The sequence below is a fragment of the Stegostoma tigrinum genome, chromosome 23, assembly GCF_030684315.1.
Source record: "Stegostoma tigrinum isolate sSteTig4 chromosome 23, sSteTig4.hap1, whole genome shotgun sequence".
Classification (NCBI taxonomy): domain Eukaryota; kingdom Metazoa; phylum Chordata; class Chondrichthyes; order Orectolobiformes; family Stegostomatidae; genus Stegostoma; species Stegostoma tigrinum.
This window is the reverse complement of record NC_081376.1, coordinates 17,978,202-17,999,103: the sequence shown is the minus strand read 5'-3', so window position 1 is coordinate 17,999,103 and position 20,902 is coordinate 17,978,202. Positions and strand designations below refer to the sequence as shown.

The window sequence follows — 20,902 nt, the reverse complement described above, 5'->3', positions numbered from 1 at the left end:
ATTTCCTTACAGTTTATTGAGTTTGTTAAGAAACAGAGGTTTGGATATGCTGCATTAGTTAATGAGATTGGGAAAGCGTACAGCTGTGACAACTGGGGATGACTCACTTAGAGCAGAGAATAAGCCGGCTATTGGTGCAGAATGTTTCAGTCTTATTAAAGTCTTCCTTATCTTCTTCTGGTCTGTCTTCCATCTGGAGAAGACACCTCTCTCAGGACAGCCCAATGAGAACTCCTCAATGCAAACTCCCTGAAGACACTGCTCCTCGGCCCCGAGACTTATGGTTATATTTCTAGGCCCAGTTAGTCTATATTGTGCCAATTAATTGTCTGAACATTTGTGGCCTATGGGATTGGGACAGCTACTCATGTCATTGGCTGACCTTTGTCCATCTCCATTTATCCACTTGGTAAATTGTTGACGCTAGTTCAATGCACATTGTGACCTCAGTGTTGTAATTCTCTCATTTTGTTTTCCTATGCTGGGAAAGTTAATTGTTGCTGTAATAGCTGTTACATGAAATCTCATGCTACAACAGTAGACACTATTAATATTCAATTCTAAGTGCCTCTAATTTACAACAACAAGCAATTTGCATTCAACTTTTTCAAACCCTGTCATAATCAGAAAAACAGACACAAGGAACAGGTGGGAATTACAACTGAAGAGCAAGTATAATCTGAATGGTAGCCTGAACGGCCTCCACTCTCATTGTAATGTCTATGATTTCAGCTGATCTTAGAGTGTTTCTTTCCTACTCCTCCCTCCCCACAAAGGATTAATGCATCTTGAATCAACTCACGAGTCTGTGTGTCATTAGCAAGGCCAGGTTTATAAAGTACTGGATTATAGGTCTTTGTCCCACTTCACGATGAGGCTTGACTGCTTAGTGCCAATATTGAGCTTATTTGAACTCCTCTTAATTCATGTGTTCAAATGACTATTGACCAGGAAAAACAACTCTGAACTGACTTTACTGGGGACCCTCCGAGAATCTGTTCGAGGAGAATTTCAGTGCTTTAGTCTGCCAACTCAGAGACAATAGGCTTTAATTGTCAATGATCAAACCACCTTAAAGTTCTATTGAAGATTTGGAGTTGTCCAACAGTTTTAATTTTAACTAACCCATTCGTGGCGTAGTATTTTGCACTGCACTCTACTGTCCAATCACAGCAAACAGAGGAATAGTTATGTGTGTGCCATCTGTCACCCTGTCTCTGCCATGTGGATGAATGCCATCCTGGCAATCTGTCGTACTGCCACTCACTGCTGCCTGCAAGTGCACAGCTGATCTAAAGAGAAATTCCCATGTGAAATAAACTTAGCAAATGTGGAAACTTCATTGTATTGTCCATGCTGCCCATCTGCCCTGTATCTGGTTCCTGCTCTCACCAGTTTCTTGCTAACATCACCGAGGAGCAACATATAAGGCTTTGCATTATCTGGAAGACATAGTGCCAGGAAATTTAAGTGGCTGCTTCCCTAACAACAACAACAACTTGCTTTATCTAGCAGCTTTAACGTAATAACATGTACTTGCCAGCAATAAATTCAGGCAGAAATTGACATCAAGGAATTATCGAAAGGGGTAATTAAAAGAGATAGGCTTAATAATAGGAAGAAAGAGGCAGAGAAGTTTAGGAATGAAACTCCAGAGTTTAGGGCCTGCACAGCAGGAAGCAGAGAAATACTCGTGGTGAATTGGTGGCAAAGGGGGTATGCAAGAAGTGAATAATCACAGAATGCAGAGATCCTGAATGCTGTAGGGAATTACAGAAATAGGGGGGAGCCAGACTATGCAAAGTCACCTTATACACCCAGACGAGAATTTTAAAAGAAAGTGTTTATCAAGTTTGAGGCCACTGTAGATCATTGAGTAAAGGAATGGCGATGAACAGGACATGAGCTGTGTTACAGGAGTGGCACCAGAATAAGGAATGAGCCAAACCAGAGAACTTTAGAAAAATAAAATTTGCAGATAAGAAACCATTTCAATACAGGCAATTCCCAATGGTATCGCAGGTCATTCCTTTCAAGTTGAATAATGTATTTGGTCACCCATACATGAATAAAATAATAGGTACCTCTGGTCATTACGGGTCATTACTCTTGGTGGCTATGGAAGGTACCTGACAGCGAGAGGAAAAAGTACTTGAAAACCTTATTAGTCACTATCAGGGGCTTGGACGTTCATGACTGCCACCTTCAGCAGTGTTGCGGTTGAGATTCACTCTCGGGAATACTGCAGTGCATCACACCATGAGGAATGAGAGCTTGGGCTGTGCCCAGTGTTTTCTAGACTGTGAACTTCTGCTTTGAAATGTGAAGTTTGCGTTCTCTTTAACGTGCTAGGCAGCAACAGTCTGTGAGCAGTGAGATTTAATCTTGACAGCTGAGGAGTTGAAAACCCACTGCACTGGTCAACAGTTTTACAGCCTAACTTCATCCAAAAGCTGCATAGTTAGTATTTCGCTGTTGACTTGTGGGAGGAATTAAGCCACACAACATAAATATAAACATGCTGAACAATTAGTTTAAGGTGCAAAAATCTTTTGAATGGGGTTGCTAGTTTTACAAGCCACTAAATTTATTTTAGGAGCTGCTTATTTAGCTATCAAATCAGTCTGGAGCTTTTAGAGAGACCAGCCTCATGTTGATTGACTGCTGCTATTGATTTGACTAAAAATCAAACTATTAAATAGATTACTGTCAAATTGATGTAGAAATTGTGACAAATTGTTATTTACTTCTTAAGTAATCTGTATAGAATATTGACACCTGCAATTATAATACACGACTGTAATCTATTTGCCTGTTCAGATTCAATAAGTTTGTTTGTCATTTAAAGCATAAGATGAGATCTGATAAAGGACACCAGGTGAAGGAACCAGGAGCGACATAAGGATTTTATTTTCTTTACCTAGTTTGTTGTGATCTGGAAAACACTACCTAAAAGGATAGTGGAGCCAGATTTAATAATTTTTAAAAGGAAGTTATATATATATAGTGCATATGCAAGGGTTAAGTTTATGGGGCTATGGGAAGTGGGCTGGATTGGATAATTCATTCTTGCCTTTTTCCTGTGAGAGCCTTTGGAAAGGATCCAGTGGTGGCATTGGTTAAGTCTAGTAACAAAATGGAATACAAAAAATAAGTTGCTCTCTAATCATTATCCTAGGATGGCAATTAAACTGAATGGGAGTAAAGATAGTCACAAAACTCTGTGGAAACATAGAAGCTAGGAGCAGGAGTAGGCCATTCAGTTCTTCTAGCCTGCTCCACCATTGATCAAAGTCATGGCTGTTCCTCTCTCTCAATAGAAATATTCCCACTTATTCCCCATAGCCCTTGATGCCTTTAGAATCTCAAAATTTATTTATCTCCTTCTTGAATATATTCAGTGACTTGGCCTCCACAGCCTTTTGTGATAGAGAATTCCATACGTTCATGACCCTTTCAGTGAAGAAATCTTTCCTCATCTCAGTCCTAAGTAGTCTACCTCATATCCTGAGACTTTGCCCCCAACCTGGGAAAATGTCTCCTGTGCATCTAGTCTGTCGAGCCCTGTTTAGAATTTTATATGTTTCAATAAGATCCCCTCTCATCCTTCCAAACTCCAGTGCATACAGGCCCAGTTGAACCAATCTCTCCTCCTATGACAGTGCCCTATATCAGCATGGTGAACCTCTCTCTATAGCAAGTATACCCTTTCTTAGGCAGGGAGACCAAAACTATGCATTGTCCTCCAGTTATGGTCTCACTGAGGCCCTGTGTAACTGCAGTAGTACAATGCTGCTTCTGAACTCCAATCCTTTTACTGTGGAGGCCAGTATACCATTTGCTTTCTTAATTGCTTGCTGCACTTGCTCCACCTTCATTAATGGGTTTACAAAGATAGCCAGATCCCTTTGTACATCAACATTTCCCAATTTATCATTTTTAAATTACTCTCCGTCTTTCTGTTTACTGCACCTAAGTCTGTAGCTTCACATTTAGCCATGTTGCACTATACCTGCCATGTGTTTACCCACTCACTCAACTTGTCTAAATCATCTTGAAGCCTCCTTGCATCCTCCGCATAACTCTCAATCCTGCCTAGTTCTGTGTCATCAGCAAACTAAATCCATCATCCGGGTCATTTATAATAGATAAGCCCCAAGCACCGATCCTGTAGTGCCCCATCAGTCACTGCCTGCCACTTTGAAAAAGACCCATAAATAGTACTACAAGTCACCTGAGTGTGAAGGTGCACCCCAGGATGACAAGACTGATCTGAGAATAACCCACAAAACTGAAGGGGCAAAAAGAGGGTGCTGACGTGATCTGTCTCACAATGGGAGAGATAAAATCTGACAAAACTGGTAGTTAGACCTCCTGCAGCTCTTATCAGAATTCCTTATCATCTTCATGAAACCTGGGTTTGCCCTGTCTTCTCCAAGCATTCCATGGTTTTGATGCTCAGCCAGGAGGATGAAGGGGAGAATGGCACTGATTTGCAACTCTACCATGATCAGAGCCACATGGGGTGTAGGTCTGCTGATGACCATGAGGATCCCCAGCTGGGATCCTCATGGACTGCAATCTGTCCCATCTATAATAGATGTCTCAAACATGCTGGGAACTATGGTTCAGAAAAGGGTAACTTGTGGAGGCCATAAGTAACTCTCAGGATAGCTGGATTATCTGAAAATGACATGTTACAACTTGTGAGGTGCTAAGAACAGGCCTTCTGACCCCTCATCTGAGTTTGGAGAATCAGATAAATACTTTATAATAAAAGATGTAGACTGTCAATTCAGCCCCCGTCTATGATGTATGCGTGCGCCTATCAATATATCCGGACATGTGTCTCTGCAATGTCAGTATGTGCTGAGGCATGGAAAGGATACATCTGATCAGAAACCAAGTCCCTACTTACAGGATGGTGGGGAGGGTCTCCATTTTGGCCATATTACCGAGCAATCATTGAGGCTCTGAATAGAGGCCACTGGCAGCTGGGCTATATCTATTAACATTGCCAAGGAAGACGCATAGATCTGGAGGGGAAATGCTATGTTTTTTAAATACAGTAACCCTGTGATGTATTCTTCCATTACAGAGAAATGGAAGAAGACCAGATGATGGAAGCCATGATTAAAAGGATGGGTACGAAAAAAATACTTTTTAATCATTTTTTTAAAATGTAGAAGGACCATTTTTCAATACTCTTCTGCTTTCCTTCTCATTTTCCCCCTTTCCATAATTTCACTAATGTCCTTTAGGGAAGGAAACTGCCATCCCTTAAACTGGTCTGGCTTACATGTGACTCCAGACCCACAGCGATGTGGTTGACATCTTAACTGCCCTCTTGGGCAGTTCTGGATCGACCATAAATGCTGCCCGGTCAGCAATGCCCTCACCCTGCAAATGAATTTCAAAGAAAAATCTCTTCTTCCCCACATTCCTAGCCCCCTCCTTCTTATTCCTAACCTCTTTCCCTTTAACCCCTTACGTCTCTCCTTCATACTGTTTTTACCCCTCCCCTCTTGCATCTGGAAACCATCTCTCTTTGGTTTCTCATCCTCTTTTCTCTTTGACCCTTCTCTCCCCCTCTCCACTTCATCTTGCCCCTCCACGTCCCTCCACCTCTCACTCTGTCTGCCTCTTTTCTCTTTGACAGACGTGAGCAAGGAGACAGAACACGACCTGAAGAAGAGGAACAAATTCAGTCCATTAAAGTTTCTGAAGGGATTTGCTGCCAAACCAAAGGGAAAATAATGTGAGCTGGCATCTTCAGAAATCGCCATGTACTTTTCTCAGTGCCAAGCTGCTATTGACTGAGCTGCTACTGTCGCAAACTTGTTATAATCGAAAGCAACTCTCTTAAACGCTTATGTGGCATTAACCTAGTTCTCTGAATAAAGGAAGCTGTTTGTGCTGGGCTTGCACAGCAGGATATTTCCTGTTGCTATGGAATTCTGTGGCAAAAAAAAACTAAGAGTAACAAAATCCTGTACTTTGCTGATTTGCTTGGGAAAATGAGGAGTGAACCAGTGCTGGATGCTGTCAGCCTCTTCTAAGCTCCAAGGGTTTGAACGTAAGATTTGCTTTTTAAAGGGAGATGTGATCATGTCACTGGACGATGTCTACAGCAACAAAAAGTTCCAGTTATATAGCATCTACCACATAGCAGAGCTTTCTGACAGTGCTTTACAGGAAGATTGTCAGGCAAACATTGACACAAAGCCAAGTAAGGCAAAGCCATGGCAGGCGACCAAAATGTAGGTCAAAGTAATAGGTTTTAAGGAAGAGCCAGAGGTGGAGAGATTTAGGAAGTCAATTCCTGAGCTTAGAGCCAAGGCAGCTGCAGTCACAACCATGTTGCAGTTGAAGGAGGACCATGTCAATGTTCAGACACCTGAATATTCTCCCTCAATATAAAGAAGTGACAAAGAAAGCCCAAGAACACTGATTTTGTAAGAATGAATGGATGTAATGCCTACTAGTATACCTAAAATGAGTGGGATCTATGTTTCCTTGGTTAAAGCCATTCTTGCAATGTTTTTTGCTAACTTTCTCTACATCTAATCATCTGTAGTATGTATTTTCACCAGTCAAATGAGCAGACTTGAGATGTGCTGTATGACCTCTACCAATGGCAATCCATAATTGACTGGTAGGTGTGGCTGTTCATTCATTTTCTTGTCCATTGTCCTCCGTATCTGTACAGTCCTTCTCTCTCGCTCTCTCGCTCTCTCTCGTTCTCGTGCTCTCGCTCGCTCTCTCAATCCTTTTGGATCTGCTCAATTTCTGTCTGAGTGTTGCCAAAGATGAGATTGTGCTCAGAACAGCCATTGCTCTACACTTCCTTTGATGGGAAGACTAGTTAGGGGTAGTGGGTAGTGTCCTGTTAGTTGTGGAGGGGGTGGGGATTAGTTGGAGGATCAGATTGCTGAGCTTTAGGATGCTGTGTATGAAGGCTTTTTTTTAAAAAGTGGCTTATTCTTTGGTAATGTTGTTTTGTCAAAAAAGCAAGTTGTAACTGAGCTAACAGCTCTGCATCACAGCCACGACTGTTTGGAAAATTCATCTTCAAAAACACTGCTTCTGATAATGGGTTGTGATCTCCCCAGGCTTCAATCTTTGCAGTTCTGCACTATTGGGCACATATCTGGGGAAGGAAAAAGGGAGATGATTTTGGATTTAATTGGTAAAATGTTCGGGGTGAACCATGTCCTTCATTTTGTAGAATTTTATTAATAGTTTTCAGCTTTCTTTGAGTTGTGTTGCATTATTTCCCACACCATTTCATCACGTTGTACTGTTCTGTCAGGCTGTTTTTTTGAGAAAGAAAGACTTGGATTTGCATACTGCCTTTCACAACCTCTAGAAGTCCCAAAGGGCTTTGTAGCCAGTGAAGAATGTTTTGAGGTTTAGTCATCTTCTTTAATATGTGAAATACAACAAATTTCCATGAACAATTAAAAAAAGATAATCTTCAGTGATGTTGGATGAGGGACAAGGATTGGACAGAACCATACTGTTGCAGTTTTGAATAGATCTTTTAAATCAAAGAACAAAGAGGACCTCCAGTGTAATATCTCATCTGAAAGATGACACCTCTGATAGTCTTCACTATTGGACCAAGCTAAAGGAGATGAGAGGACAGATAGGAGCAGGTTTTGCCAGAAAGAAAGATTTTAAGCAACATTCCTAATGGAGAAGAGAGAGGCAGAAGGGCATCAGGAGGGATTTCTGAGCTTAGATGGCTAAAGACACAACTGCAATAATAGACAAAGAAAGTGGTTTGCGATGGAGGAACACTGAAAAAACAGTGTAGGACTGAGGAAGATCGCAGAGGTGGGGAGGGTTCAGGGCCTTGGAAGGAATTTTGCAAACCTCAAATTGCTTACCCCCTGTTGTGGTCCAGAACGAAGAACTTTTGGAATAGGTAGTGGGTGGTTGGGGAGAATGGAGTTGTGAAATGGAGTAACTAGGACCAAGGTATTGGTGACAAACTTCAGTTTAATGATAGAAAGCTACCTCCTGAGAGCATTGGTAGATTGTAACTGAGATGTGAATTTCCATATTGGAGCAGTACAAATATAACAGATGATATGATTTAAAGCAAGTTCCAATGGTACTGACTACTCGAGGCTTGACCAGTATTATGGTAGCTGATTCTTACCCATCACAGACTAGGTACTAATGTCAAAGCAGTAAAAAATTGTGGGATATTAAATACAATAGACTTCATTAACAAGGTGGGGGGAAACTAAAGCATGTGTTTCATAAAAAAAAATTGTACTGAAAATAAAGATAAGTTTTAAACCTGTGACAAATTTTCATTGGAAGAAATATTTGTATTTCAAACATAAGAAAAAATGGAAAAAGATGTTCGTCTAAATTGTCGCTGAAGTTTTCACTGAAATCATCTTGCTATCACTAACAAATGGGCTATTTCTCTTGTACTTATGTTTACACTTGAATTCAGTCCAAATTCCACTCTGCATATATTCATAAATATGTGACATTTCCAAGGAATCCAGATTCCTGCTTACAAACACTACCATTTTCCCTCAGTCATTCCAACTGAATTCCTCTCAACCGATGCTAATAGCAACTTTTGTTTATCTGCCTTTTAGCCAACTTGGAGTTATTCAAAATGAGTCTGTTTGGGAATTACGCTTCAATCAGTTTGCTGTGCATTATGTGCAGTTTTAAGACAAATTCTCTCAGGTTATATTTCAGGCACATTGTGAGATTTCCGATGAGATTATTGAAGCACTATTTCAGAAGGACATTAGACACATATAACACAACTCATGTCCCAAATCAATCTGAGAGAGACTCAACTGTATTTATAAGAATTGGTTAACAAGCAGCAGCTTTTGGTTTAAAAGGTCATATTGCTTAATTGTGGTGTCAACGGGAAGAATTTGTGTAACAGCGAGCCAAACTTTACAGCAAAATTTCCCTTTACTTTCCAGGAAGACCACCTCCTGTTTTCTCCTCTATTCCCATGAAGGTGCAGACCACCCAACTTTCCTTTCTGTTTCCTGTTTTAGCTAATACTGGTCATATGCTCCCTCTTCAAATCTGCCATTATCATTTATTTTAAAAATTCCACAGTCTTTCCAAACTCCAGCCCCTTCTCTTACCTAACCTGCCTTTCAAGTGCTTGAATGTTTTGCCATCTTTCAAATCTAGCACCATCTAACCCACGTTCAGGCCCCTTCTACTGAGATTCCACCTCTGCCACTGGATTGAAATCACTCTAAAAATCATAAATTAAGTCATCTGACAAAAGTAAGCTTTCAAGCCTCACGCTACTCGACCTGTCTGCCATCTTTGACACAGTTGGCAATGCCATTTCACTGGTGTCCAGCTGGGTCAGACCGCTCTCACCTGATTCCATTCTAATCGAATTATTGCAAGTTTTTCTCTTCCTGTTCTCTCACTGTTACGTCCAGGAGCAGTTGAGGACTCTAGACCAATGGAGTTTAGAAGGATGAGGGCGGATCTGACTGAAACTTACAGAATACTGAGAGGGCTAGATAGCGAGGGCGTAGAGAAGATGTTTCCACTGGTGGAAGAGACTAGGACCTGAGGGCACAGCCACAGAATGAAGGAATGACCATTTGGAACTGAGATAAGGAATTTCTTCAGCCAAAAGGTGGTGAGCCTATTGAACTCATTGCCACAGGGGGCTGTGGAGAAAAGTCAATGGGTGTATTTAAGACAGATAGGTAGGTTCTTGATTAGTAAGGAGATCAAAGGTTATGGGGAGAAGGCAGGAGAATGGGATTGAGAAACCTCTGAACTATGATCGGAATTCAGAGCAGATTTGATGGGCTAAATGGCCTAATTCTGCTCATACGCCTTATACCCAGTGGTCTGCATATGTCCAAGTATATGTCATTGGCTGTCACCTCTCGTAACATCACCTGAAAGACAATGTTAGTTTTCACGTGGAGACTAATAATATCCACTTGCACACTATCCCCAGTTTCTCTACTCCTCTATTAGTACTAAATATTCAGAGGGATTTTCTGATAACCAGTACTGGAATCACAGAAATTTCCTCTTATTAAATATCAATGAGATAGAAGACAATGTTTTTAGACCCTGTTGAAAGCTTTGAATGCTGGCTACTGACTTCAGCTCTTGCACTGGGAACAGTCTGAATATAAACCAATCTGCATGCAGGCTTTGTGTTATATTTGACTCTGGGATGTGTTTCCAACATATTTGTGCCATCACTATAATCATTGATTCTCTCCTCCATTTCTTTGCCTCCATCTCAGCCGATATGCTGCTCAAACCTTCATTCCAAGCTGGACCTATGCATTGCTGGCCAGCTTCCCACATTCTACCCTCCATGAACTAGAGATTATTCCTGAACTCCAATGTGTGTGTCCTTTTCTGCACTCAGTCGTGTTCACCTATCAGCCCCATGTTTGCTGACTTACATTAGTTTTCCAGTTGAGCGTGCCCAGATTTTGAAACATGCATCGCTCTTTTTAAATCTTCCCTAATTTTGCCCTCTCCTACCCATGTAAATATCTCCAGGCCCATTGCCCTACAAGATACTTGTACCCATCCAATTCTGGCCTCTTAAGCATCCTCCATTTTAATTACTTCACCATTGATGGCTGTGCTTTCAACTCCGTAGACCTCAAGCTCTACAATTTTCTCCCTAAGCCTCTCCGTTTCTGCAACACTCTTTCTCCCTTTAAGACACCCCTCTAAACCCATCTTTTTGGTCAACCTTTTGGCCATCTGCTCTAATGTTTCCTTTTGAGACACTGTATCTAATTTAGCTTCCTAGCACAGCTATATGATGTTAAGAAAGATATAAAAATATAAACTTTTTATTGAAAGGAAGAACTTGCATTTATATAACAACTTTTATGACGTAAGAATGGTCTACATTCTTGATGTGATAATGACCAGATAATCTTTTTTAGTGGTGTTGGTTGGGGACTATATATTGACCACAAAAGTAGGTGAACATCTTCCAATTAGTTTTTATAGATTCTTTGATCGCTACTGTGGAGGGAAGGCAGGGTCTTGGTTTAGATCATATCCAAAAAGTAGAAGCTGCAAGCTGCAACACTCCCTCAGGACTGTATCAGAGTATCAGCCTGGATTAAACCCATAAGCTTTTTTTTTGAGTCATTCACAGGATATGGGTGTCACTGTCTAGGCAAGTCCAACTTTTATTGCCCATCTCTAATTGCCCAGAAGTTAAGAGACAACCACATTGCTGTGCGACTGGAGTCACACGTGGGTAAGACCAGGCAAAGGTAGACAATTTCCTTCTGTGAGGGATATGAGGGAACCAGATGGGTGTTTCAACCTGAAAATGTAGGGAATCTAATCAATATTGGCAACAGTTTCACAGTTAACATTAGACTCTTAATTCCAGATTTATATTGAATTCAAATTGCACTATCTGCCATGGCAGGATTCAAACCCGAGTCCCCGGGTGTCTGGCTTAATAGAGTAGTGATAATTCCCTTTCTGATTCAGAGCCGCTACTGTTAAAGCACTAATATCAATCCTTCAGAAACCTAAGGCTTGCACCTAAGTAATTGCCACGTGGTATTATCACTAGACTATCAGTCCAAAGACCCAGGTAAAGTTCTGGGGAACTGGGTCAAATCTTGCCACGGCAAGTGGTGGAAGTTGAATTCAATAATAATCAGGAATTAGGAGTTTAGTAATGACCACAAATCTATTACCAAATGTCAGGAAAAACCCATTTGGTTCACTCATACCCTTTAGGGAAGGAAATCTTCTTTCGATACCTGGTTGGCCTACCTGTGACACCAGACTCACAGCAATGTGGTTAACTCCTAACTGCCCTCTGGATAGTTAGGGATGGGCAATAAATCCTGGCCTAGCCAGTGATACCCACATCCATGAACGAATTAAAAAAAAACTTTAAGTTATATGAGGGCTGGCAAAACTGCTCAGTTGTTTAGAGACAAAAGAACTGCAGATGCTGGAATCCAAGATAGACAAACAGGAGGCTGGAAGAATACAGCAGGCCAGGCAGTATCAGGAGGAAAGGAAAAGTCAACATTTTGGCTATTTCCCTGCTTCAGCAAAATTGTTTGACTCCTGTCAGCTATGAGAGACTATCTGCCTCTATTTCCCTTTCATATTTTCATTCAACACTGCAGCTTATATGAGATTTGAGTTGGACGATTGTTCTCAATTGACCCTCCCTCCAACTCTCCCCTCCCAGTTCCTCAGCATTTGCTCATCTCTTTCATTCCTCTTCCTTCCATTCAACCGAAGCACTCCCCCTCTCTTCCTGTCACACTTACTTTCTCGCCCCCTTTCTTCCTGTCACCTTTACTCTCTCTCCCCCTCTCTTCCTGTCACCCCTACTCTCTCTCGCCCCCTCTCTTCCTGTCACCCCTACTCTCTCTCTCCCCCCTCTTCCTGTCACACTTACTTTCTCTCTCCCCCTCTCTTCCCATCACCCCAACTCTTGCTTTTCCCCTCTCCTCCTACCACCCCTACTCTCCCTCTCTCCCCTCTCCTCCTGCTACCCCTACTCTCTCTCTCCCTCCCATCCTGCCACCCTTACTCTCTCTCTCCTCCTCTATTGCCATCCTACTCTCTCTCTCCGCCCTCTTTTCCTTCCAGCCCTAGTCTCCTTCCCTCTCTCTCTCTCTCTCTCCCCCCTCCTCCCCCCCTCTCTCTCTCTCCCTCTCTCTTCCCTGCCACCTCCCTGCACGCCCCTTGCATCTCTCCCCCTCATCTCACTTCTCCTTCTCCCCCACTCCATGTGAAGTAGACCCAGGTTGTGGTCAAACACATTCTGACCACAGGATTTAGCAGTGGAATTTTCCAGGCTGACTCCGTGATGAATGAATTCATTCCCTTTGCTCATACAACAGAGAACTTTTTTTTTGTTGAGAGTATAATACACTTTGATCCCCACTTTCTTATGGCCTGGAGATCATGCTTGGTGGTTGCTGTAACACTGGCAACAGTGTAAGTTAGGAACACCCCTGTTGAGAGGCTAAAAGGGGAAACTAATATTAACAACCTGTTATGTCAGAGACAGCTGGGCTTGTAGAATTGGAAAGGAGGTGAGGGGCCCCTCTGGGCATCCAGAGGAGGGATTGACTTCTTTAGTCAATGAGCTGAAGGATCTGTTGGGATTGATGAAGTCCGCAGGGAGCAAGGGAACTGAAGGGTATGAAAGCAATATTTCAATAGCCCACATCTGCTTTCATTTCATAAAACCTCAGACTGTGTTGAAGCAAAGTATCACCAGCAGATGGAGACAGTGCCCACACCTGCCATCCCCACTGAATTGGGGCTCGCCAGATGGAAATTTAATGAACATTTTTGATGCTTTACAGGAGACAGGAGACGTACGTCATCGGCTGAGTTTCCAGGTCACATGGCCAGGACAGTGTTTGGTGTGGGTAGTGAACGTCATGCTACAGGATGCTTCCTGCCCCCTTGTGGACAACATCCTGGATGGTGCAGGAGGCTCAGAAAATTCTCATTGAGAAACCCACAATCATGGATTTTCAGGGATGAGATGCAACTTCTGTCCATGCAATTTTTCTTGACCGTATCCTTTTGGCTTTTTTGAAGGTTCCAATATTTAATTCATCTGCATGAAATGAGGTGATTAAGGACTAAAACGGTGAGAGCTGATGAAGTAGTAGTGTCACAGGACTAGCAGTCTAAAGACACAGGCTAGTGCTTGGCAAACATTGGTTCAAATTTCACCACAACAGCTGGTAGAATTTAAATTCAGTTAATAAACCTAGAATTAAAACCTGCTGTCTGTAATGTCCCTTGTTGATAGTCCACCTTGTCCATTAATGCCCTTCAGAGAAAGAGCACATTGTTCTGGCCTGGTCTGTGATCCCAGCCCCACAGTAATATGACTTTGAAATAACCTAACAAGCTGGTCAGTTGTATCAAACTGCGGTAAATTCGAAAAGAAATGAATCAGATGAACCGCCCAGCATTGACCGAGACATTGAAAATGACAACAATAAAACCCAGCCCTCCTTGCTGACCCTGCAAAGTTCTCCTTTCTAACATCTGGGAGCTCATGCCAAAATTTGGAGGGCTGTCCTACAAGACTAGTCAAGTAGCAGGCTAACCTAGTCATACTCCTGTAATCATCCCTTCTCGGCAATGTCAGCTGAGGGGGGCAATGGACGAGTGGTATTATTGCTAGACTATTAATCCAGAGACCCTGGTAACCCTCTGGGAACTCAGGTCCTCCTTCTCCTCCTCAACATTCTCAATCCCCCATGTGAATTCAATAACAAACCTAGAAGTAAGAGTCTAACGATAACCACGAAACCATTGCTGATTGTCAGAAAAATCCATCTGGTTCACTAATGTCCTTTAGAGAAGGAAACTGCCATCCTCACCTGGGTCTGGCCTCCATGCAACTCCAGACACACTGCAATGTGGTGGATGCTTCCTGCCCTCACGGTAGTTAGGGATGGGCAATAAAATGTTGGATTATCCAGTGATGCCTCCATTCTGTGAATGAATGAGTAGAAAAAAATGACCCAGTTACCATTGGGTGTGAGACTGGATATACCCAATAAGGTGGCAGCACTGTGGTATACAGTCGAGAGGGAGCAGACCTGGGAGCCCTTCACATTGACTTTGGACAACATGAAGTCTCATGACATCAAGTCACATGGGCAACGAAACCTCCAGCCACCATCCGGAGGTGAAGTACCAGTTCTCCTTGTTGAACAGCTTGTGCAACAAGCACTATAGTGTTAACGGCACAGAATATACTCTGGAAGACTACTTCAATATCTGTCACCACGCTCATCACCATTACTAGTTGAGTTGGTAGAATCCTAAAGGACACAACCACGAGACTGAGATAACAAGCTGTAGAGCTGGAGGAACACAGCAAGCCAGGAAGCATGAGAGGAGCAGGAAACTGACATTTAGGGTCTGGACCCTTCTTCAGAAATTGGGGAGGGGAAGGGCAGTCTGAAATAAGTAGAGAGAGGGGGAGCAATGGAAGGTAGGTAAAGGAGCAGATAGTTGGAGAGAAGACGGACGGGTCAAGGAGGCGGGGATAGAGCCAGTAAAGGTGAGTATAGTTAGGGAGTTGGGATGGGGGCTGGTTAGTTGAAGGAAGACGGACAGGTCAAGGAGGCGGGGATGAGGCTAGTAGGTAGGTGGTGGGGGTGTGGTTTGGTCAGTGAGGTGGGAGGAGCAAATAGGTGGGAGAAAAGACGGACAGATCAAGGAGGTGGGACGAGCTGGGCTGGTCTTGGGATGAGTTTGGGGGTAGGGAAGTTTTGAAGCTTGTGAAGTCTACATTGAGCCCATTGGGCTGCAGGGTTCCCAAGTGAAATATGAGATGCTGCTCCTGCAGCCTTTGGGTGGCATCATTGTGGCACTGGAGGAGGCCTAGAATGGTCATATAGTCCTCAGAGTGGGAGGGGGAGTTTAAGTGGATCATGACTGGGAGGTGCAGATATTTGTCACGAACGGACTGTAGGTGTTCCACAAAGCAGTCTCCGTGCCTCCGCTTGGTTTCCCTGATGTAGAGGAGGCCACATCGGGAACAGTGGATGCAATATACCACATTAACAGATGTGCAGGTGAACATCTGTTTAATGTGGAACGTTTTCTTGGGGCCTGGGATGGGGGTGAGGTGGGTGGTGTAGGGGCAGGTTTAGCACTTCCTGCAGTTGCAGGGACAAGTGCCGGGGTCGTGGAGCTAGTAGGGAGTGTGGAGCGGACGAGGGAATCACAGGGAGAACAGTCCCTCTGGAAGACAGATAAAGATGAGGTGGGAAAAATGTCCTTGATAGTGGGGTCAGACTAACCTGGGCATGTGGCAGGTGGGGAGGGAATCAATAAGGGGGAAGAATCAACTTCACCTCATCCTCTTTGATCTATCTGATCACTCACACTCATTTTCCACAACAATGATGCCGTGACAGCCTGGGTCCCAACACGGACAAAAGAGCTAAACACAAGCAGTTATGTGAGAGCAACTGCACTTGACATCGAGGCCGCATGTAACCAAGTGTGGATCAAGGAACCCTAGCAAAGCTGGAGTTAATGGGAATCAAGGAGGAGCTCTCTACTGTCACAAAGAAAGTTGCTTGTGATTACTGGAGGTCAAGCATCCCAGGAGGTCACTGCAGATGTCCTCGGGGTTGCTTCTGTCCGTCAAAAGACTGGATGTGGGGATGTTTGTGAATGATTGCACAATGATCAGCATCCTTGCAACTTCTGAAATACAGAAGTAGTCTTTCTCCATACGTGGCAAGGCCTGGACAACATTCAAGCGTGGGCTGATAAGTGATAAGTTACATTCATGTCACACAAGAGCCAGACATTGGCCATTTCCAACAAGAGAAAATCTAACAAGTTTGCTTGATATTCGATGGCATTACCATCAATGAATCTCCACTATTAAACATCATATGGTGAGAGCTGACCAGAAATTGAACTGGACCAGCCATATGACTGCGGTGGCTGCAACAGCAGGTCAGAACCTGGAGATTCTGCAGTGAGTAATTCATACCCTAACACCTCAAAGCCTGTCCAGCATCTACAAGGCAAAAGTCAGGAGTGTAATGGAACATTTTCCACAAGCCAGGAGTGCAGTCCCAACAACTCTCAAGAACCTTGATACCATCCCTAACAATGCAGTCTGTTTGATTGGCACATCATCTATCATCCCCATCACCACCGATGCACAGTAGCAGCTGTATATGTATACCATCTTGTAGACGTATACCATCTACAAGATCCCCTGCCAAAACTCACCAAGGCTCCTTTGACAGCACCCTCTAAACCCACAAACTCTACCCTCTAGAAAGGCAATGGTAGCAAGTGCATGGGGGACACCATTACCTGCAAGTTGCTCTCCAAGCCACTCACCATCCTGCCTTGGAACCATGTCACTGTTTTATCACTGTCACTGGGTCCAAAACCAGGAATTCCTTTTCTAACATCATGGCTGAAATACTTACATGTAATGTACAGTGTGCTGTCAACAAAATTGGCCACAACTGGCCACAACTATGATGGTCAGACCTGGTACTGATGGTGCAGAGCACATGTCACATCTGATTAGCATTGTAACACATGACAGTATTCAGTGTTGCTACTAAGTTTCTAAAGGTGGAAAGGGACAAACAGAAAATCCACCAGTCGGATACTCACTAACCCTCATCAGTCCTGTTCTCAATCTTGGTACATGCTGCCAGTTAACTGTAGGGAAGTTAATGTTTGTTCAGCTGGATAAAGGGTAATCACTTGTCACATCAGTTATAGGAGTAATGATATCTAGTTCCTGTTTATTTAGAAAGATTAGTGTTAGAAGTTCTCCCAACATCTGTGTTGGTAACTGTCAGTACTTCCTGTTTATTCAGCGAGACCAAACTTGAAAGAGGTTTTGATGCTTCAAACGTACAATTAAGTTTGAACTTGTTACCAGGACTGAAGAGAGGGAGATCATTAAATGTCCTGTGTAGGAGCTCCAGTACTGGTAATGGAGACTGTCTGAACTGCTCCAGATTAGGGAAGGGAAGACTTTGCTCCTCCTCAAATCATTCTGTGGGCCCTATTCAGCCTACTAGAAGGTATTCCGGCCATTTGCTAGAAGGGGAGAATATTATTTCTGTGATATCCCGCCATGGTTCGTTGACTTGTGGCTGCTTGTCGTGAAGGACCCACCTGTGTTGAATAGCTGCTCCAGGTGTGATGCCTGTGAAGGTATTGTCCAGTGAGGAATCGGAGGAGTGTGGGGGTGAAGCAATGGGAAATGGACAGGGACTTGGATACAGAACACTGTTGTAAGAGGAAAGAGAGAAAAGGCAATGTTACTCTGAAGGCAATGGCTTCTCAATTCAAGTGTTTGCTCGAACTTAAATATTAATACAAACAGGGGTGTGCTTGAACTTTGAATGGAGGATGTAGCAGGGATGGTTTTGGTAAAGGTGAGGAGTCTGCATTGAGCTCATAAGACCCTGTGTAATGAGCAGCCCACCCGTATTGTTATGGCAGCCACTTCACTCACTTCTATGGTGCCTTTAAACAGCCTAATTGGCTGCTCTGATTGTCGGTCAGTGTAAGCCCACTGCGGCTACTTCAAAACAATTGCAGTCTAAAGTCACTATTTATAAGAAAAGACTTTGGTTAGAGATCGGGACAGTTTGTTGTTCCATTCTAAAGTGCTAATTAATTTCTCAGTTCTCAAAGGTTTTAAATAGGTTAGAAATTAATTGTCAATATTAAGGGAAAAAAAATCCCAGCCCTCGTGAATTAAAATACTTGCATTTGCCAGTGTAAGACATACAGATTGTAGCAGGCACCTGCTAAAAAAAATTACCAAAATAATTGAATATTGAAAATTGATTATTGACTTACCAATTATGGCAACAGAAGAACAAGTGTCTACCATTCAGCCTTTCAAGCTTGCTGTGCTCTCTTATAGCTAGCCTGTACCTGAACTTTAGTAATCTCCTTTGTTTCCATACCTCATCGTATCTTTATCCAAAACAAGACCTAGCAAGCTCAGTTGACCTCCAGCAATCTTGTTGGGGATGGATCGAGGAGTTCCCAACCAATACCATAGGAATTTCTCCACAAATTACCTCTTATCCCCTTAATTCCAGCTTTCCTGCCTTTATTTCCTCGCTTCATCAACTGGAGAAATGTTCCATAGGTGTTTCCAGCCCCCATGCCACCAGCCTTTATGTTTTATACTCCATTGGGCTGTTTCTCAACAGACTGCATCACAACCAAGTCTTTTCCTTTCCTCGCCTGGTCCAATTGTCAATGAGGGAATGAAGCAGGAGTCATATGGTTATGAGGTGGGGCAACAATGATAATGTAACTGATTTGTTTCCTAAGGACCTTTCATCTCACATTGCCAGGGGTGCTGACACCAATAGTGATGGCACAAGTTGCTGTTTTGGCTGGGATCGTGGAAAGTAATACAGAACTTGCTGATTTAATTCATATATAAAAGGGTAGGTTGTACGCAGAACAAGCAGTAATTTCTGAAGAAGGGTCTTGACCCAAACCGTCAGCCTTCCTGCTCCTATGATGCTACTTGGCCTGCTGTGTTCATCTAGCTCTACACCTTGTTATCTCTTGTAAGCAGTAATTTTTGTCACTTTTATTGAGGCTTGGGTGCTGTGTAACAAGCTGACAATTAGTATGGAAACCCTTTCCTTCCCTTTATTCTTAACTATCCTCCAACAACCCAATATCCCACCTTTCGCAGGCCTCAATTACTTTTAACACTGCAAGTAAATCACTGGATAACCCTGAGAGATTATTTTCCTGTTAAAGGGGCATTTCAGTGACTCATAAAAATTAAAGAGTTAGCCCAGCTGGAGGCAGTGAAAGCAGACTTACCCCCTCCCATCCCTTTAAGCTAACTATCTGCAGCAGCTAATTAACACTGAAATTAAATTTGCAATGTTAACCCTCCCATGGTCACTAATTGCCCTCCCCCATCTGCCTGCCAACATTACACATCCATGATTCTCTCTGTGCAAATTAATAACAAAAGGGACAATGGAGTAATATTTGTGCTGCAAACACAGATTAATATCATGTTCCAGTTTTTCTTCTAATGTTGAGAAAGATCGATTGATTACTAAATATTCAAATCCCAACCATGTTCACTAATTTACTTGACGAGATGTTGTTTTCCTTCAAAACAAAATGGAAAACCTAATTGTGGAATTCCATAGCACAGAAAGAGGCCATTCTGCCCATTGTGACTGTACCTGCTGCATGAAAAACGATTCAATTTCTGTACATCATGATGTACAAGTTAACTCTGCTCATAAGATTACTCCATTTCTTAGTGTCAAAAATCACACTTTTTAATATATCACAAATTGCTATGCAACTGGCCTTTATGCGTCACCTCTGGAAATCAGTGCATGGGATCAAGCAAGTGATATGGGCTGTGCTGCAAAGATGCACTAAAGAATTTAAAACATGCTCACACAGAGGAGGTTTGCCATATGACAAACATAACAGAATTGCCACCATCAAAAGGATTGAAATATGGGAGCTGCTTTCAAGCTAAAAGTCACAACATTTGCTAACTTGTCAAATAACTGCTGCAAGAATATATGTGAAAAGCTAGGTGTGAGAATGAAAGGAGAACGGAATCGGCACTGAGGAAAATGCCCAGGACCAAATACACCAAGAGAACACGGACAGGAGCAGACACTTTACTGGTCTTTAGAAACATGAGTTGGAGCGGTTATATTTACAATGTGAATATACTCACAGCAAATCAAACCCCGAGTCCAGCAAAGATTTCACAGGACTAACTAGCGGGTGGAATCTAGAATGGAATAGTTCAGTGTTGCAGCACAAGTACACTATTTCTCAGAGGCTTTTTGGAGAAAATATTTTGTCTAACCGCTGTTTTAAATAGGTGACACCTAGTTTATAAACAGTGACCACCCTGTTCCCCCGCCAAAGATTGAATCATAGCATGGAAACAGACCGTTCGGTCCAACCAGTCAAAGTCAACTATAATCCCAACTAAACTAGCCCCACCTGCCCCCGCTCGGACCATATCCCTCCAAACATTTCTTATTCAGGCACATATCTAAATGTCTTTTAAACGTTGTAACTGTATCTGTATCATGACAAGTTGTCCCATTAGAGGAAACATTCTCTTTATATCTACCCTGTTAAGGCTTCTTAGGGCTTTATATGTTTCAATCAAGTTGTCTCTTACTTTTCCAAATACCAGCAGATGTGTCTGACCCTTCCTCATAAAACAACCTTCCCATTCCAGGCATTAGTCTTATAAATTTTCTCTGAACTGCCTCCGACATATTTCTTAAATAAGGCGACCAATACTGCACATGGTACTCCAGATGCCGTCTCACCGGTG

General features: G+C 42.8%; 1 protein-coding gene across 3 annotated transcripts in view; it reads left to right on the top strand.

The window, feature by feature from the left end:
• Positions 1 to 13,550, top strand: part of LOC125462539 (MICAL-like protein 2) — an 88,003-nt gene extending 74,453 nt beyond the window's left edge. For 2 of the 3 annotated variants that reach the window (XM_048552680.2, XM_048552679.2), the window contains exons 14-15: positions 5,099 to 5,145; positions 5,660 to 8,310. In XM_048552680.2, coding sequence (XP_048408637.2) covers positions 5,099 to 5,145; positions 5,660 to 5,757 — 145 coding nt within the window. In that variant the 3' untranslated portion in view covers positions 5,758 to 8,310. Of the gene's footprint in view, positions 1 to 5,098; positions 5,146 to 5,659; positions 8,311 to 13,367 lie in introns of those variants that run through there. The other variant, XM_048552678.2, reaches the window with a different exon arrangement.
• The last annotated feature ends 7,352 nt before the right edge of the window (positions 13,551 to 20,902 follow it).